The sequence below is a fragment of the Lipotes vexillifer genome, unplaced genomic scaffold, assembly GCF_000442215.2.
Source record: "Lipotes vexillifer unplaced genomic scaffold, Lipotes_vexillifer_v1.1 scaffold521, whole genome shotgun sequence".
In the NCBI taxonomy this organism is placed as follows: Eukaryota; Metazoa; Chordata; class Mammalia; order Artiodactyla; family Lipotidae; genus Lipotes; species Lipotes vexillifer.
The window spans coordinates 1,625,790-1,646,200 of record NW_006778737.1 but is presented as its reverse complement, the minus strand read 5'-3'; the positions used below and the strand labels follow the sequence as shown (position 1 = coordinate 1,646,200).

General features: G+C 38.1%; 1 protein-coding gene across 1 annotated transcript in view; it reads left to right on the top strand.

The window, feature by feature from the left end:
* DENND6A (DENN domain containing 6A) overlaps positions 1–20,065 on the top strand; it is a 53,540-nt gene extending 33,475 nt beyond the window's left edge. Inside the window, exons 10-20 of the mRNA XM_007451769.1 lie at positions 1,634–1,756; positions 2,242–2,337; positions 4,387–4,481; positions 13,539–13,604; positions 13,693–13,757; positions 14,341–14,430; positions 16,443–16,496; positions 16,603–16,712; positions 17,296–17,398; positions 18,616–18,690; positions 19,168–20,065. Coding sequence (XP_007451831.1) covers positions 1,634–1,756; positions 2,242–2,337; positions 4,387–4,481; positions 13,539–13,604; positions 13,693–13,757; positions 14,341–14,430; positions 16,443–16,496; positions 16,603–16,712; positions 17,296–17,398; positions 18,616–18,690; positions 19,168–19,299 — 1,009 coding nt within the window. The 3' untranslated portion in view covers positions 19,300–20,065. The remainder of the gene's footprint in view (positions 1–1,633; positions 1,757–2,241; positions 2,338–4,386; positions 4,482–13,538; positions 13,605–13,692; positions 13,758–14,340; positions 14,431–16,442; positions 16,497–16,602; positions 16,713–17,295; positions 17,399–18,615; positions 18,691–19,167) is intronic.
* Positions 20,066–20,411: the final 346 nt, after the last annotated feature.

Sequence of the window (20,411 nt, the reverse complement as noted above, 5' to 3'; positions counted from 1 at the left end):
ACAGGGCTCTCTTTCCCTCTTGGCAGAGATGCCTACCATGCACTGTGTTTTGCTGTAGGATTGAATTGTTTAGGAAGGAAGGAGGAAGAGCTCCTTTGCCTTATCCTTGAACTGTTTATTGTTTTTATTTTTGTTTTTTTGCCCTTCCTTCACATTTCTCTTCTTGCCTTTGAATAGTTAAAATGAACTTTCCCTAATTTCCATCTCACAAATTTGTTTCATATTTTTACACTTAAAAGTTACTTGTATTTTTTTCCTTTTCTTTCTTGTGTGTGTATGTTTTCAGGTAGGTAGATTGGTTACTTTTTTTTTTTTTAACATTTACTTTATTTATTTGGTTGCACTGGATCTTAGTTGCAGCAGGCGGCATCCTTAGCTGCGGCACGTGTGCTCTTTAGTTGCGGTCAGCAGGCTCCTTAGTTGTGGCATGTGAACTCTTAGTTGCAGCATGCATGTGGGATCTAGTTCCCTGACCAGGGATTGAACCCGGGCCCCCTGCATTGGGAGCGTGGAGTCTTAACCACTGTGCCACCAGGAAAGTCCTTTGGTTATGATTTTTATACATAGATAATGTAGTGTTTTTTTCCCTCTAATCTACTAGGAAAAATTTTGACCCTACTAGGAGGAAATTACTAAATAATTAAAAGTTATCAAATTAACTTAGGCTAGATAATGTACCAGAGTTTTGTCCTACAGGCTTCTGCCTAATTCCAGGGCAACTGTAAAAATATGCAACATTTCTGTAGGGGGAGGATCTGCTTAGAAAAGCATTCTGTCGTTTGGTGTTAGAACGCCTCCTTGTGATTTGTTTTCCTCATTCTTTAATATTGAAAGCATTGGCTTTGAAATTAAGTACATCCAGTAAACATCCTTTGGAAAATTAATTTTTCTTGTTTCCTTCAAAATAGAGTAGAAATTCAAATGTAACAGCAATATTGATAAACTAGATATACTATATGGTACAATAATTTAATAATTATTTTATATGCTTTTATCGTTTGTTAGCCATTCTGTGTGTCAATATATTACATTTAATTTTGTAAAACTTTGAACAAGTAAAATTGCTATATATTTTTGTGTGGATAAAAGGAACTTATATCTATGTGCATCACCATATTATTATTATTATTATTTTTTGCCTGTGTCGGTTCTTCATTGCTGTACGTGGGCTTTGTCTAGTTGCAGTGAGCGGGGCCTACTCTTCGTTGCAGTGCGCGGGCTTCTCATTGCGGTGGCTTCTCTTGTTGCGGAGCTCGGGCTGTAGGCACGTGGGCTTACAGTAGCTGTGGCTCACGGGCTCTAGAGCGCAGGCTCAGTAGTTGTGGAGCACGGGCTTAGTTGCTCCGCGGCATGTGGGATCTTCCTGGACCAGGGCTCAAACCTGTGTTCCTTGCATTGGGAAGCGGATTCTTAACCACTGCGCCACCAGGGAAGCCCGGCAGGTGGATTCTTAACCACTGCACCACCAGGGAGGTCCGCATCACCATATTCTAAATGAATTTGTATATCAGGTCAGGGTACACATAGCTGGAAGAATTGTATCAATGTGAAGTTTTTAGAATGATTATATGGGAACTTAAAAAAAACAGGGATGGATAAATAACAGTGTCTCTGCTGCATAATCACCTTTCAGGTGTTTCTGCCCAGTTTTCCTTCATAGTCAGATGCTTTGGGAGCTGGTGCTGTTGGGTGAGCCCCTCGTGGTCATGGCACCGTCACCATCAGAGTCGTCAGAGACTGTATTGGCACTTGTTAAGTGAGTATATTTGGTTCCTCATGGTGATAGTTGCAACAGTTTACCACCTGTGTTATGTTTGCACACTCATTGCATTATCTACACAATAATCCTGTAAGAAGGTAGTGCTCATTATAGCACCATTTATTGATGAGAAAATTCATTCAGATTCCATGTTTTTGTTTTTCTGGGCAATAAGCACATTCATTCACTTACATAAAGTGAGCACCTGATAAAAATCAGTTGTGTGAATGGTCAGTGTCTAGTAAAAGGTATGTAGCTAATGAATGATAGAGCCAGAATTTCACCCCGTCTTCTGCCCCAGATCCAGTGTGTTTTTGGTATGCCATCTACATTACATTTTTCCATTTGTCTTTCTAGTTTCCTGAAATGAGTTATAGATAGATGATCCCACAGGGGTAAACTCTGTGTATAGATATTTCACAGTTATTGAGTAGGGCCTTTAATTTCTGTCCTTTGTTTTACATGTTATTCTTGCTCTACAGCTGTATTTCTCCATTAAAGTACTTCAGTGATTTCCGACCTTATTTCACTATTCATGATAGTGAATTCAAAGAATATACCACCCGTACTCAAGCCCCGTGAGTAAACAAAATAACTTTTATTGACCAAGTATTACTTTATAACCAAATTATGTAGAATTATTTTTGGTAATAATTGAAAAGTTTAAATTTTGGACTTACTGGCAGATTGATTTTATAAAGGAAGCTTTGAGGAGCTGCTGGTAATAATTTCACATTTCAAGAGTCATTATCCTATTTTCTTTGAATGATCTTATTTGTTAGTGGAAGCTATATTGTCTTCCACTAATTAATAGCTAATTCCTCTAATTTAATAGCTATCTGACTACTTTTACTTCTGTCTTCATTCTTTACTTCAGGACCCCTTATAGCATCAGTTATCTCTTCTTGCTCTATAACTTCCTTTTCCTTCTCCCTCTTCATTGAATCAGCATATAAACATATAAAAATTCTTCCCAATCTGTAAAAGGGGAAAGAATATCTTACCTTTCCCCTTTAGTTCCTGCTCTGTTGTTCACCTTCTTTTCATAGCTGTTTCTAGAATAACAACAAAAATTTCCATTTACCCTCTCCACTTCTTGGTTTCCTGGTTGCTTCTCAGTTCGTTGCAGGTTGATTTCTTCATCTCTGCTGAAGTTCTTGCCAAAGTCATCAAGACCTTTCTCACTGCCTTGAACCTGTGGGCACATTATTGTCCTGTTTTTCTTGCCTTCCCTTTCTTGTAACACTTACTCTATTGACGTTGAAAACATTTTAATCTTTGGTACCGTCTCACCTGGCTGGTGCATCTCAGTCTCCTGTGCAGACTTCTTTTTCTCTGCCAACCCCTTAAATGTTGGTGTTCTCCAGTATTGTGTTCTGGGTTCTGATTTCAGACTGATATTTCTTTCTGTACAGTCTTATCTGTACCCACAGTCTCTGTTAACACCTATATACTGATGACTGAAATTTATCTTCCTAGTTCAAATCTTTGCAAGGTCTCGACCTCTGTCCAGGTTTTTGTTGTTGTTTTTTTATCGTATTGCCACCTGGACATCTTAATGGCACCCAAAATTAAACATGTTCAAACTGAATTCTTTTTGTCTCCTTCTTTTCTTCCCTAGTTCCATGCCTCTTCCTACTTCATGAATGGTGCTTCTTTTCACTTAGTTATCAAAAACCTAAATTGTCATAAATTTCTCGTTCTCAATGTGCTCCACGTGAAGTTTTACCAAATTCTGTCAACTCAACATCCTAAAATATCTCTCATAACATTTGTTACCTTCTTTCCAGAGCTCTCTTCCTAGTCTGACTGCCTCCAGTCTTTCTCGTATTTGCTGTTGCTTTTCCCAAACCTCTTCCCCTTTTTGCAGAGCATCTTCCAAATTTCCCCCAGAGTGATCTTTCTGATAAGTACATTTTTGTTCATGTAGCATTCCTCCACTCAGTTCTCTAGTAGCTTCTGTTTGCCTACAAGATAACATCTGAATTTCTTAGCATATTAAGTTGGTACTGAATGATCTGGCCAGCATCTGCCCATCTGCTTTCATTTCTGACTATTCATTCTTCCTGCTTTGTGCTCTAAGAATGCTGAGCTATATGTAGTTTTACAAACAGACCGTGATCTCACTTCATTGCTTTGCACATACTATTCATTCTCCTGCATCACATTTTCTTCCATTATCCCCCTGGCAAAAGACTCCTGTTCGTAACTTATATCATGTTATATATCAACTGTCCTTCAAAAAAACCCTCCTATTCATCTTTCATAGCTTTGTGCAAATGTCATCTCTTTGGTGAGGCTGTCCTTTAATCCCCTGGTAGACATAGTTTCTCCTTTGTAATAATTGTACATTTTATACCACCTTCACTGTATTCTAATTTCTGGTATTATAATTGGTTATGTATACCGCTTTTCCTGTGTGCTTTTAGAAAGACTGTGTCTTTCCATCTTTATATACCTAGTGCTAAAAATGGTGCCTGGAATGTAGTTGATATGTGGTACCAATGAAGGAAAAGATTATCTTAGTAAACTTAGAGTAAACAGTAGTTCACTCAAAATAAATTGTAAACTGATGGAACATTCATTTTTTCCTCACTTTGGTTTTGTTTTGTTTTGTTTTAATGTAGGCCCTCAGTCATATTAGGAGTAACCAACCCTTTTTTTGCAAAAACACTCCAGCACTGGCCCCACATTATTCGGATAGGAGACCTTAAACCTGCAGGTAAAGTATAAACTTGGTGTTCTTGTTTTAGTATGTAAGGTGGATGAGCAGGTTTATTTCTTCCTTTGTTTTCACTGCTTCGTTACTTTTTAATTATGTTGATGGCAACCTTCTTTGAGGCAACTTGAATAAAAGCCTTTGGAGAAGAGCATAACTTCCAGCTAAAATATACAGATTCTTATATGTATAACCCATCGTGTCTACCTACCAAAAAAATGCACTTACAGTGTTTTAAACATTGAATTATTTTGAGGTTTCATGAAACCTCAAAAATTTGAGCTACTTTTTGTATATGTATAAGCCCAATTAAACAGGATTTTCCAAGACTGCTTGAATAAAACCTTATAGAAAGTTCTAATTAATCAATTTGACACAAAATTCTCAACGAGGACTCCAAACAAGAATTACACATTTCTATGGCACTGGTATTGATTAAGGAAGTGGTCAAAAGGCTGTGCTTTCCTTGAAAAAAGACATGTAGTACCTTATTCATGGTAGCTGTTCAGTGAATGTTTACTAAATGAGTAAATGATTCTGAAGTTGGCAATTTTGTTAACCTGGATGACAATTTAATGGTACCTCTGACATTTTCTCACTGGACATTCCTGAATTTTCCATGAAAATAGTTGAGAAGTGAGCTATCTAAAATATTTCTAATAACTTTATGATATGTTACTTTTAAAGACTTTTCCTTCGGTGTACATGGGTATTATATTTAAGACATTAATATGATTATTTTATAAAATATCCCTTCTGGAATATAAATAAATCTAGATGACATATTAGGGAATAACATTTTTTTTTTTTTTAATTTTTTTTCTTTTTTAGATGTTGGGGGTAGGAGTTTATTAATTAATTAATTTATTTTTGCTGTGTTGGGTTTTCGTTTCTGTGCAAGGGCTTTCTCTAGTTGTGGCAAGCGGGGGCCACTCTTCATTGCGGTGCGCGGGCCTCTCACTATCGCAGCCTCTCTTGTTGCGAAGCACAGGCTCCAGACGCGCAGGCTCAGTAGTTGTGGCTCACGGGCCTAGTTGCTCCGCGGCATGTGGGATCCTCCCAGACCAGGGCTCGAACCCGTGTCTCCTGCATTAGCAGGCAGATTCTCAACCACTGCGCCACCAGGGAAGCCCCGGGAATAACATTTTAAATCATATTATTTACAAATATTAGACTCAATCTTAGACTGAAATCCTTAGAAACCTTATGAAGTAGAGGAAAGGGCAAAGGGCTTTACCTTGGCCGTCAGATCTGTGTGACCTTAGGCAGAACAGCCTCTTTAAGCCTGCAATTCTTTGTCTGCTGGGAGGATTGAACACAGTATCTGACTTATGGCACTCTGTAAATATCATGGTCCCTTGCCATTTCATTAGTGTTCTGTCTGATAGTTCAGAGCACAGCAGTCACTGGAGTCTCATCTATGAGAAGATATGGAAAGGTTTTTTGTTTTTAATCTTAATTTAATCTTGACATTTACTTTCTTGTTTTTTTCCTATTAATCTAGACTATTTGATTAATCGTAATATAGTAGACTACTGTTTATTGTTTTTTTCCAATAAGAAAAGGCTTTCTGTTGGGGCTGTAAGTAGAGGAACTTTTGCAAAGATCACTGGTAAAGTAGCATGGGTTGATAAGTCTGTTTAACTTTATAAGAAACTGCCTAACTGTTTTCTGAAGTGACCCACTATTTTACATTCTTACCAGCAGTGTATGAGGGTTCCTGTTTCCTCACGTCCCTGCCAACATTTGATATGGTCTTTTTTTTTCATTATAACCATTCTAGTGGGTTTAAAATGCTGGTTTTAATTTGCTTTTTCTTATTGACTAATGATGTTGAGCATCTTTTCATCTACTTATTAATCATTTGTGTATCTTCTTTTATGAAATGTTGATTTAAATCTTTTGTCCATTTTAAAATTAGGTTATTTGTCTTATTATTTTGTTGTACAAGGTCTTTATTTTGGACACAAGTTTGTTTTCAGATATATGATTTGCAGATATTTTCTCACAGTATTTGACTTCTCTTTTTTTTTTAATTAATTAAGTTATTTATTTTTGGCTGCATTGGGTCTTTTTTTTTTTGCAATACGCGGGCCTCTCACTGTTGTGGCTTCTGCCATTGCGGACCACAGGCTCCGACGCGCAGGCTCAGCGGCCATGGCCCACGGGCCCAGCCGCTCCGCGGCATGTGGGATCTTCCCGGACCGGGGCACGAACCCGTGTCCCCTGCATCAGTAGGCGGACTCTCAACCACTGCGCCACCAGGGAAGCCCGGCTGCGCTGGGTCTTTGTTGCTGCATGCGGGCTTTCTTTAGTTACAGCGAGCGGGGGCTACTCTTCGTTGCGGTGTGCGGGCTTCTCATTGTGGTGGCTTCTCTTGTTGCAGAGCACGGGCTCTAGGTGTGCGGGCTTCAGTAGTTGTGCTGCACAGGCTTAGCTGCTCTGTAGCATGTGGGACCCTCCCGGACCAGGGCTCGAACCCGGGTTCCCTGCATTGGCAGGTGGACTCTTAACCACTGTGCCACCATAGAAGCCCTCTTTTTTGTTTTCTTAAGGACGTCTTTTGAAGTGCAAAAGTACTTAATTTTGATGAAGTCTAGTTTATCAGTTTTTTTATTTTATGAATTAGGCTTTTGATGTTTATCTAAGAACTTGTTGCCTAACCCAAGATCACAAAGATTTTCTTCTAAAAATTTTATTGTGTTAGCACTTACATTTAGGAACCACTTGGAGTTAATTTTTGTTTATGTTGTGGTGTAAGGGTATAAAATCATCTTTTTTTGCATGTTGATATCCAGTTGTCTTAGCATCATTTGTTGAAAAGACTATCCTTTTGCCATTGAATTGCATCGATGCCTTTTTGGAAAATCAGTTGGCCATAAACCTAAGGGTTTATTTCTGGACTCTTGTTTCTGTTGCATTGATCTATATGTCTTATCTTTATACCAGTACAACCTCTTGATTACTGTAATTTTATAGTAAGTTTTGAAATCAGGAAATATGTCTTCCAGCTTTATTGTTCTTTTTCAAAATAGTGTTTTGCATTTCCATATAAATTTTAGGATTACTTTGCCAATTTTTGCCAACTGGGCAGAAAACAAAAAAGCTAACTGGGATTTTGTTAGGGCTTGTGTTGATTACATAGGGAATATGTAATCAGCTTGGAGGAGAATTGCCATCTTAAAAATACTGAGTCTCCCATTGCAGGAACTTAGAATGTCTCTCCATTGTTTAGATCTTCTCTAATTTTTCTCAGCAATGTTTTGTAGTTTTCAATATACAGGACTAATTATGATGTTAGATGTAGGTTTTCCACAGATGTCCTTTATCAAGTTGAGGAAGTAGCCCTCTGTTCCTAGTTTGTTGAAAAAGATTATAATGAATTGGTGTTGAATTTTGTTAAATGCTTTTTCTGTATCTGTAGAGATCATCGTGTACTTTTTGCCCTTGATTAATACAGTATACTAAATTAATCGATTTTTTATGTTAAACCAACCTTACATTCCTTAAGTAAATCCCTTTTGGTTATGGTGTATAGTCCTTTATTATTATTATTATTATTATTAGTTTGCTAATTTTTTTTGAGGGTTTTTACATCTTTATCCATGAGGGATGTTCTTTTCTTGTGATGTCTGGATAGCTAATATTTTTGCTGCTCTGGGAATCCTCTTCAGACAGGTGAAGTTACCATTTAAAAGTAGGACCTAGGACCAGGGGAGGGAAGGGGACACTTCTTGAGTTTATTTTTCAAAATGGGCATAAGGTCATATATGGAATATTAATTACACTTTATTTTTTTTGTTTTTTTTTGTTTTTGTGGTGCGCGGGCCTCTCACCGCTGTGGCCTCTCCCGTTGCAGAGCACAGGCTCCGGACGTGCAGGCCCAGCAGCCATGGCCCATGGGTCCAGCTGCTCCGCGGCATGCGGGATCCCCCCGGACTGGGGCACGAACCCGTGCCCCCTGCATCGGCAGGCGGACCCCCAACCACTGCACCACCAGGGAAGCCCTACACTTTATTTTAAGCAGCCTATTTTTAGGGATGAGATGCTGTGTTCCCTCTGATTATTTCTGTCACCAGAGTATTTGGACCATATCATATAGAAAAAGGTAATCACTTTTTCTATAGGAGAGTGATGATGTTGTATGGAAACATTATGTTTTACAGATCCTTAGTGGTCATTGAGGAGTGGATGGTAGAGAGTGTCAATGTCCTCAGTTTGGTCCTTGTTCAATTAGTAGAGGTGATACTTTGTGAGCAATGACACCAGGGGTGTTTAAATAATTTTGAGCAAGACTGTAGTATTTATTTCTGGGACTGGACTGTGTCGTTTGAGCACAGGTCTTAACAGACGTGCAAAATTTCATTAAGTTTAGTATGTTTATGATACTTTTTCCCACTTATCTTAAAATTTTTTTTATTATAGCAAAATATATATAATATAAAGTTTACCATTCTAACAATTTTGAAGTATACAATTCAGTGGCATTAAGTACATTAACAGTGTTGTGCAACTGTCAGCCCTATCCATTTATAGAACTTTGCATCATCTCAAACAGAAGATCTGTAGCCATGAAGCAATAACTCTTCATTCCTCTCCCAGCCCCTAGTGAACTCTATTCTAATTTCTGTTTCTATGAATCATACAGTATTTCTCCTCTAGTGTCTGGCTTATTTCACTTAGCATAACATTTTCAAGATTCATCCATGCTCTAGCATGTATTAGAATGTTATTCCTTTTTTTAAAAAGCTGTGGTAAAATATATATAACATAAAATTTACCATCTTAATCATTTTTTAAGCGTACAGTTCAGTGGCAGTTAGTACATTGACATGGTTGTGCTGCCATCACCACCATCTACCCACAGAACTCTTTTCATTTTGCAGAACTGAAACTGTTGCACAGTAGCTCCCTATTCATTCCACGTCGCCCCACCCCCCACCCTTGGCAACTACCATTCCACTTTCTGTCTCTGTGAATCTGACTACTCTGGGTATCTCATGTAAGTGGAATTCTACCTACTCTACCTACTTGTCCTTTTGTGATTGGCTTATTTCACTGAGCATAATGTCCTCAAGGTTCATCCATGTTGTAGTATGTGTCAAAACTTCCTTCCTTTTTAAGGCTGAAAAATATTCCATCATATGTATATACCACATTTTGCTTATCCATTCATCTGTTGATGGATACTTGGCTTGTTTCCATCTTTTAGCTATGTGAATAATACTGTGAACATGGGTGTACAAATATCTCCAGTCCCTGCTTTCACTTCTTTTGGGTATATAGTCATCCCTTGGTATCAACAGAGGATTGGGTCCAAGACCTGCCACAGATACCAAAATCTGAGGATGTTCAACTCCCATAGTTGGCCCTTTGTATCCACAGTTCCACATCGGTGGATTCAGCCAACTGCAAATCTTGTAGTACTGTATATATTCATCAAAAAAAGAAAAAATTCATGTATAAGTGGACCCAGGCAGTTCAAACCCATGTTGTTCAAGGGTCAACTGTATATCTAAAAGTGGAATTGCTGGACCATATAGTCATCATGTTTAATTTTTTGAGGAACTGCCATACTGTTTTCATTCTACATTCTCACCAGTGGTGCGCAGGGTATCAGTTTCTCCACATCCTCACCAATACTTATTTTCTGTTTTCTTGATAGTAGCCTAATGGGTGTGAGGTGGTATCTTATTGTAGTTTTGATTTACATTTCCCTAATGATTAGTAATGTTGAGCACCTTTTCATGTGCTCATTGACCATTTCTATGTCTCCTTTGGGGAAATGTCTTTCCAAGTCCTTTTCCCATTTTTTTTTTTTTGTTTGTTTGTTTTAATTTATTTAGTTATTTTTGGCTCTGTTGGGTCTTCACTGCTGCGCACGGGCTTTCTCTATTTGTGGTGAGTGGGGGCTACTCTTCGTTGCGGTACGCAGGCTTCTCATCGTGGTGGTTTCTCTTGTTGTGGAGCACGGGCTCTAGGCGCATGGGCTTCGGTAGTTGTGGCACGTGGGCTCAGTAGTTGTGGCTCGTGGGCTCCAGAGCACAGGCTCAGCCGGTTGTGGCGTACAGGCTTAGTTGCTCTGCAGCATGTGGGATCTTCCCGGACCAGGGATCAAACCCGTGTCCCCTGCATTGGCAGGCAGATTCTTAACCACTGCACCACCAGGGAAGTCCACTTTGCCCGTTTTTTAATTGGGTTGGTTTTTTCGTTGAGTTGTATTTCTTTATATTCTGGATACTAATGCCTTATTAGATGTATGCTTTGTAAATATATTCTCCTCTGGGTTGTCTTTTCACTCTCTTGATAGTATCCTTTGATGTGCGGAAGTTTTTAATTTTGATGAAGTCCAGTTTATCAATATTTTCTTTTATTGTCTCTTGTTTTTGGTATCACATTCATGAAAATCCATTTGTCTTTTAATTTATGAATACTGGGCATATATCTTGGGTATATTTCTTTTCTACCCATTGATCTCAAGACTAGGACCACTGCATATGCTACACAAGTTAGGAAACACAACAGCTCTGCCTAGGATCCTGGCTTTGAAAATTCAAGACTATCTGAGAGGGTCAGTAAAACTGCAGATAAAGTATGTTCTGTAGGACCAGCAGGGAAGGCATAGCAGAACTGAGATTTTGCTCTCCTGGGCCCAGAAGTTCGTAGCTTTATTAGAAACATATATATAGTTTTAACCCTGCAGAGGGATCATTCCTTGTGCTATAAAGGGATTACTTCTTATGGGTTATACCTAGTTTTAGTTCACCCAAATCCTATTAAATGAAGAAATGTAATGCTAGGATAATGGTACTGAACAAGTATTCCTCAAAGAGAAAGTAATTCTACTAGTGTATATTGGATCACATTATAAACTGAATTTCTAGCCAGAAATTGGGTTTGATGATTTAATCAAAGGTAAAACGTTTGACCTAAATGTAGAAGATTCTTATGCAAATGTGCAGAGGTGCAGAACATTATTAATTTAATAATGTTAAACCCCTCTCTTATGTGCATGTACATAACAGACATTGAATAAGTATTTTTTAATTAAACAGCTGTAATTGTAGGACTTCAGTTCATTTTCTGGCATTCTTATTTTATTTTCCAGACATATTTGACAAATACCATTTAACTTTTTTTGGCAATAGTGTATCTTTATGACTAGTTTTCTTTATGTCTGTTATGTACTACAGTGTAAGAATTATGGTGGCTAGGGTTAGAGTTCAGTATGCATCTTACACCTGATGAGGTCCCTTGAATCAGAGGGGAATTGTGTGAGTGAAGATTGCTGCGCAGGTAGTATTCTTGTCTTTGCCTTTTAAAAAAAGCTGATATGGATCACTATATATCTTCATTATTACCTAGAACTTATTGAATGTAAAGAATATATGAAACCTACTGCTGAATTATTCTCTTCCCTGATATTTGGTTCCTCTGCACAGTGAATTTCAGGAAATAATATATAATAAATGGCATTGGTGGATACAGGAGTTGCAAGTCCTTTGTGATCTAGACAAAAGGAACCAGAAAGTAGGCACAGAAATATTTAGACTTATTCAAAGCGTTGTGGTTTTGACATGTGATGTTCTTTGGGTTCTCAGAGTCAGAGGCAGATAGTGATTTGAATTTAGTTATCTGTATAGTTAAATATGTATTAATTCTGCACTTCAAGAAAAAAAAGTTTTACAAATCTTCTGACAAAAAGCTACTCTGAACTCTGGAAAGCAAAACCACGAGATAACATTCAAGATGAGAGACATTCTCATAAGAATTAGTATGTGGGGGAATTTCCCTGGTGGCGCAGTGGTTTAAGAATCCGCCTGCCAATGCAGGGGGCCCGTGTTTGATACCTGGTCTGGGAAGATCCCACATGCCACGGAGCAACTAAGCCCGTGCTCCACAACTACTGAGCCTGTGCTCTAGAGCCCGCGAGCCACAACTCCTGAGCCCACGTGCCTAGAGCCCGTGCACCACGACCACTGAGCCCGCGCGCCACAACTACTGAGCCTGCACGCCACAACTACTGGAGCCCGCGCGCCTAGAGCCCCTGCTCTTCAAGAAGAGAAGCCACTGCAATAAGAAGCCCATGCACCACAACAAAGAGCAGCCCCTGCTCACCTCAACTAGAGAAAGCCTGCGTGCAGCAACAAAGACCCAATGCAGCCAAAAAATAAATAAATAAATAAGAATTAGCATGTGGGAATATATGGAATAAGTTGACAAAGTAAAAACTGTGAGCTAATAAATCAGAAACATTCCAGAAACCTGAGTGTTTCTGGACTCTTTCCTGTTGTTTCTCGGTCTATCCCCAAAGCCTCTTGTTTTTAAATCTCCTCCACAGAGCTACAGTAGCTCACTTTCTTCTCTTTCCTTGCTGCACATGTCTTCAGATTTTCTTTCTACCCAGGAGCAGTATTCAACAAAGTATATATTTCATCCTGTAATCTTTTCTCTCTTTTACTTCATACTCCTTTTTGCAACACAGCACCCCTGCTTAGGAGTCCAGAGTCCAGTCCACCTGTGGCTCAGGCCTGTGGTTGTGGCTTCCACTATCACCACCTGGTGGCAGTGTTTCTCCACTGCAAAAGCAGAATTTGGGGCGGTACCAGAAAAAAAATCTTTGAATACTACATCTTCATACTAACTTAGGAGTTGCTTTCAATTCTCTTTACTCTTAAATGGTATTATATTTGGCATCATATTCAAAATGGTATCTTATTCATGTTTCATATGTTTAGCACAAAGATTTTAAATTTTAAGTTGAGTGACAAAAAGGAAGATTTTAAAGTAATGATAGATATTAATGAAAGATCAAATATCCATTTTATATAATTTACACAATTGTTTCTGTAATGCTGTTATATAGCCCAGTGTTCCCTTTATCCAGTTTTAAAGCACTAGGAATAAACTCTTAAATATTCACTGATGTTAAGAATACCTTAGCTACAACATCCCTGACTAAGTAAATAACAGTTAGTGGATTATCAGTCCTAGAAGATTCCAGTTGTGTGATATGTGAAATTCAAATAACTGTAAGAATCTTTATGATGTTTCCTTCAGGTGAAATTCCTAAGCAGGTTAAAGTGAAAAAATTGAAGAACCTAAAGACTCTGGATTCTAAACCTGGTATTGACTTTTATTAATTTTTAAAACATATACTATATGGGTAAATGGGTCATACTGCTTACCTCATTTTCTTTTCTTTACTTCTTAGGAGTTTATACTTCTTATAAGCCATATCTAAATAGAGATGAAGAAATCATGAAACAATTGCAGAAGGTGATTACTTGCTCATATTATTAATTTAAATTTCCTTACTCAGGTATGCAGTATCCAGTAAAGCAACATGTGCTTTATGTACAATAATATGAAAAGAGGTCTTTCTGGACTCTGGACTTTGAGCCAAAGCTTCATGAAAATCAGGAGACTAATGTAGCAGCAATTATGGGCTAGAAATATGGGACTGCAGCTACCAACCTAGTGCCAATCTTCCTGAAAACTTAGGAGTTATAGTGAGAAAGTCGTGGACTGTACTATGAGGTAGCTTAATACCTAATAGGATAGTTAGCATTTTTTTGGAAAATGTAAATATTATTAATACAACAAGTATGAAATAAATATAGTCTTTGTTGTGAGCTAATATTTTAAAGTATGGGATGAATGTCTTATATTTTGCTCTAAGGGTTTTTTACAGGATATTGCACAGTGAACTTCACATTAAATTACTTCAAGATGAAGATCTAGGGTTTCTTTCCCATCAAGTAAAATACATATTTACATATCAGCTAAACTTCTATAAGCATTCATTGTTTTGTATTCTCTGACACTAGAGTATAGGTTCTCATTTTTTTCCTCTTTTAAGGGTGTACAACAGAAGCGTCCTTCTGAGGCTCAAAGCGTTATTCTCCGACGTTATTTTTTGGAACTGACACAAAGCTTCATCATTCCATTAGTAAGTTAGCATACGTATTTGCTTAATTTAATGATTTGTTGAAGGGCACATGAATGTTTTTTTCATCCACCAAAACTTTATCTTAAAGTGTTTTGCTTGCTCATGTGTGTAGTGATTAAAATAGAGCCCTTTGCAAGACACCTGAATTCTTTATTCTGGTATTAGCTGTGTAATTTGGTAAGTCACTTCCTTTCTTTGACCCTCAATTTGTTTATCTGTAAAATGTGGCTGATTACACTTTCCCTAAAGACTTTTCAGGGTTGTTGTGAATCTTAAATGAGATAATTTTTATGAAATATTATATAATTATTGAATTTTGCACCTTAAAATGTTCTACTGGAGCTTCTTTCTCTGATGTTATTTATTTATTTTTTGATCGGTACCTTTTTTTTTGTTTGTTTGTTTTTTGCGGTACGCGGGCCTCTCACTGTTGTGGCCTCTCCTGTTGCGGAGCACAGGCTCCTGACGTACTGGCTCAGTGGCCATGGCTCACGGGCCCAGCCGCTCCGCGGCATGTGGGATCTTCCCGGACTGGGGCACAAACCCGCGTCCCCTGCATTGGCAGGCGGACTCTCAACCACTGTGCCACCAGGGAAGCCCATGATCGGTACTTTTTATTTCATGCTAAGAGAGTCAGATTGTGCTCCCCGAGCAGATGGGGAGGTTTTAAGCAGTGATGCTGTATGCTCATATTTCCATTTCATCTGAGGTATCAGGACAAAGCTTGAACTGGTTGAAGGAGGCAATGGGGTAGAGATGAGGTTGAACATTTTAGGATTCTATTATTAGTCCAAGATCCTACAATAGTACCTATTCCTTGCAGAGCATACCCAAGACTTCCAATATTACATTCCCAGGATACTGTGCAGGTGAAAAAACATGTTTACTGATTATACTTTCTAAAGAATTAAATAGCAACTCCCTAGGATCGTGGTCTGGGCTAAATAGATTTCACTGGGAAGAAGAACTTCACTATGCAGAGCTAAGCAGGTGCTTTCTTAAGACTGCCAAGCACTGGCGCTAGAGACCAACAATTTGTTTAATTCTCCTAACAACTCTATGAGGTAGCTGCCATTATCATCTGCATTTACTATAATGGAAAGAGCAGAAGTTTTGAAATCTGATATTATTTTCTTGAGCACAATTTGATATGATACCTGTGAGAATGTAGTTCCGTGATATAGTTCCTTATCTGTCTTGTTCATTACCTTTTCCTCAGTCTGTCACATGGTAGCACTCAATAAATATTTATGAAATAAATGACTAGATGATATAGTTATTTTTTGAAGTTCAGTGGAACATCATGTTAAATTACTATAAGTTATGCCTCACAGTATAAGGCAGTACCATGATGTGGTCCTAGTCTGGAGACTGCATCAGAGAGAGACTCGTGTAGTTGTTAATGTAATCTATCTAAGAATATTATAGGAGGGCAGTCTGGAAATCTTTGCTATTATACTTCGGGAAGAAATATTCTCTCTTAGTCTATAGATGTCAATTTATTTTGTTCCATTTAAATCAACTTGCTTAAGTAAGTGAACTTTACTATAGTGCTTAATTAAGAGCTTGGGCTGAAGTCAAGTAGACCTGAATTCAAGTTCAAGCTGTGTGAACTTGGGCAGGTTACTTAGCCTTTTGAAGCCTCAGTTTCCCAGTAATACCTGCCACAAAGGATAGTTGCAAGAGTTAAAAGAGATCACGCATGTAAAATGTTGAGTACATTTTCTGGCACACAGTTACTCGATAAGGTTAATTATTATCATTAAAAAATAGGTAGTTCTTTGGATTATCTGAGATTTAGTTAAATTTTTATTGAAAGTCTGACTTCTCAATTCAATCTAAATTTAGTGTACCTATTGAGACCGGTGATGGTGTTGTTGATGTCCATTGAAAGAGCATATGATTGAAAAACTTGGAAGCCCACTTTTTTTAAGTAGGTCAGTTTAAACATTTTTGAAGACTCTCTGGGTAAGAACACTTAACTTTGACTAACTTTTTTTTCTTGGATTTAGGAAAGATATGTGGCAAGCTTGATGCCTTTGCAGAAAAGCATTTCTCCGTGGAAGGTATAAATATATTCGGTTAAATTCCTATTTGAGTTGTCTAACTGCAGTTAACTTCTGTGAATATATCCATTTTTAATTTTTAAATACAGTATGTCATGTTTTCTAGAGTCCACCCCAATTAAGACAGTTCCTTCCAGAAGAATTTATGAAAACACTTGAGAAAACAGGACCTCAGCTGACCTCTAGAATAAAAGGCGATTGGATTGGACTTTACCGGTTGGTCCCTTTTTTTCTATTTCATCCATCTATAGAGCTTTATTTAAAAATGAAACAAAAAACTGGGCTTAAACATATTCTTTTTTTTTTTTTTTTATTTTTTGGCTGTGTCGGATCTTAGTTGCGGCATGCAGGATCTTCATTGCATGCAGGATCTTCATTGCAGTGTGTGGGCTTCTCTCTAGTTGTGTCGTGCGGGTTTTCTCTTCTCTAGTTGTGGCGCGGGGGCTTCACAGCGCGTGGGCTCTGTAGTTGCAGTGCACAGGCTCCAGAGCTTGTGGGATCTGTAGTTGTGGCGTGTGGGCTTTCTAGTTGAGGCGCGCAAGCTCAGTAGTTGTGGCACACAGGCTTAGTTGCCCTGCTGCACGTGGGATCTTAGTTCCCTAACCAGGGCTTGAACCCTCGTCCCCTGTATTGGAAGGCAGATTCTTTACCACTGGACCACCAGGGAAATCCAACATATTCTTTTTTTTAAAAAATTACATTGTTTCACATGATTCTCCTAGCTATAGGTAGAAAAAGTATTGAGCAGAGGAAGTTAAGTCATAATCAAACTTTGCTTTTTAAAAATTTATTTTTATAGGCATTTTCTAAAATCTCCAAATTTTGATGGTTGGTTCAAGACCAGGAGGAAGGAAATGACCCAGAAACTGGAGGCACTCCATCTGGAAGCTCTTTGTGAAGAGGTTAGAAAACAGCATGTTTGTGTGATGATTAACAACTATTGAAAATAAAGTTATTCATATAAAGGTTATATCCATATCCACTACTTTATAAATAGTAATAGCTAACTTTTCCAGATCATGTGCTATGTGCCAAGGACTGTGCAGGTGCTTTAAATGGATAGTCTTTTAATCTTCGTAGTTCATTGAAGTAGGTGTGTTATGATCTGCGTTATGAGATACTTGAGTGATTAATTGAGACACTTGAGTGATCCATTAATTAATTAAGTGATTTGCTTCAGATCACATCACTGCTAAGTAGTGGAACCAGCAGTGTGCTCGAGCCCACTTGCACTGGCTCACAAGAGCCAGCCGTGTGCATCTCTTCCCAGCTCTGTATTCAGTGATCTCAGGTTGGTAGCTTGAAATCAGCTACAGAGGGAGAATTACACCACAGCAACAGGCAAATGGTATAAACCAGGAACTTTTCCTGAGAGCCAGTTGTTAAATATTTACTAGCATACCACTGGATGGAGTTAGAGTTCAGATCCGAGCAGTCTAACTCAACATCTTTTCCACCATGCGTTATTCACCTTTCCCAGTTATTAATATATTTTTCCTGTATCTGGACTTTTTTGTATTCTATAATTTGTCAGCAGACTATTTTAAATTAAGCTACTTTTAAAAATATAAAGGATAGTCTCAATTTGTGTTTAGCTTGAGGTGGGCTAGCCTCAGTGTTAACTTTCTAATCATAAACTCTCAGTGACTGGTTTTCAGAGAAAGAATACCATGAAGGCAGCCACAAATAAGCCCAGGAAGAGCTTATTTGAAGATGCAAAGTTTGTATACAGTAATATATTCATGTTCGCAATTATCTTGATTTGTTAGTTGATGTACCTTATAAATTACTCACTACTTAGTGGGGTTGGGGGTTAGTATTGTACCTTAAGTTCCAATTTTGTTTTTCTTGATTGATCTAAAAGGGCCAGAAAGGAATTTCTTCCATTGTGTTTTACTTCTGGATATTAGACAGTCATTCTGGCTAATGTCAAAAAGTATCTGATTCACATTGTCAGAATATTATGTACAGAATTATACTATAATGCTATGTCTGGGTTAAATACCCTGTTCTCCTTTTCCTTCCTGTCCTTTCTTCCCAGTAGCCTTGCCTATTGAAATAGAACGATTTGAATATTATTTTGAGTATTTACTGATTTGAGATTTGTTTATTCTTCTAGGACTTACTTCACTGGACCCAGAAACACACGGAAGTAGAAACAGTAGACCTTGTATTGAAGCTAAAAAACAAGCTGGTATGTAGCCAAAGCAGCCAAAGATCTGTGAAGTTATTTTGCTCTTATTTCAGGTGATAGCTTTGATGTATCACAGAAGTAAATTTTTAAATGAGAGGACTTATGATTGGTTAATTGATGGTAGATCTGACTGAAAATACTTGGTCACTCAAGCAGATCATAATGAAGCCATATATTTTTGTTGTTGTTGTTATTTACATGGAGTCTAATGAGCTTTACAAAAAACATTGTGACTTATATTTAATACCACATGGTCTGTGTTGATATTATCTATTAATTTACATGAAGTCTTTTTTCGAGCTCAGCAATTGTATTGTTAAAGTGGCATGTTCTTTGCTTTTTTATAGATTCTGTAAATTCTGGTCTCAGTCTGAAGTTTCCAAATCTTTGACCATTAAAACTGTTTATTTAGAGAATATACTGTATTAATACAGCCTCAAAAGGTAATTTAAATGCTTCCAAATGTTCCTTATATAGTTGCAGGCTGATCGAGAGCATTTACCTGTGAAACCTGACACTATGGAAAAGTTACGGACACACATAGATGCAATTATTTTAGCATTGCCAGAGGACCTACAAGGCATACTGCTCAAAACGGTCATGACATGATATTTGCCAGGATTTTCCAGCCAAAAGGATTGTACACCATGAAGCATACTGACACTTCAACCAGACGCCCAAGATCTCTCGGAGCGGAAAATAGCCGTGGATGCTAGCTACAGGGTTGAAAGACTACACTGTATAAACAGACCTTTTTAGTGCATTAGTTTTAAAAAAATGGATATCTGTGGTGGTTCCACTTTAATACTGAAACACCAAAAGGCATTTCTATATTTTTAATCATGTTCTAAAGTGCTCTTATGAGAGACCTGTGGGGCCATCAGTTTAAGTGATTCCAAACTGCAGTGCTGGCATTGCAGATACTTTTTTAAATTGGTGCTTCTCTGTCCAAACATGATAAAACTCAGGGGGATATAAAAATGACATTCACACTGGCTATCTTCTTAAGAAGAAGGAAAAGACTGAACTGTCAGACTGTAGTTAGGAGTGATTAATGCTTTTGTAGTGCCTTCCGTTGTCCTACGTGTTTCACAAAGCCCAGCTGCTAGTCTTGAAGCTTTTTCTTAACTTGATTATGATATGTAGTTTTTTATAAGGCATTCTTTTGAGTAATCATTGCTTAAAAATATGTTTTTTGCCTCCCATTGTGTTCATTATTAGTGGCATTGGTGTTTTTTTTTTTTTCAATTGTCATAGAGGTTTCATTTCATTATTTTCTATACCAGTTTCAAATTTAATCTCAGTTTCACCAAAGGGAAGAAGACATGTAGTATTAATTATGGAAGAGTTTATTTCCTCTTACCCTTTGCTAATTGGGCCCAAGTTAATTAGCTTGTCTGTTTTTCAAAGGCATTCTAATTATAAACCTCGTAATCAGCTACTTTTTAAAACAACTATTCTTATTTCAAAGGCATTTGTAAAACTTTCTTTTTTTTTTTTTTTTTTGCGGTAAGCAGGCCTCTCACTGCTGTGGCCTCTCCCGACGCGGAGCACAGGCTCTGGACGCACAGGCCCAGCGGCCACGGCCCACGGGCCCAGCCGCCCCGCGGCACGCAGGACCTTCCCGGACCGGGGCATGAACCCTTGTCCCCTGCATCGGAAGGCGGACTCCCAACCACCAGGGAAGCCCTAAAACTTATATGTGATAGTCATTTGAGCGA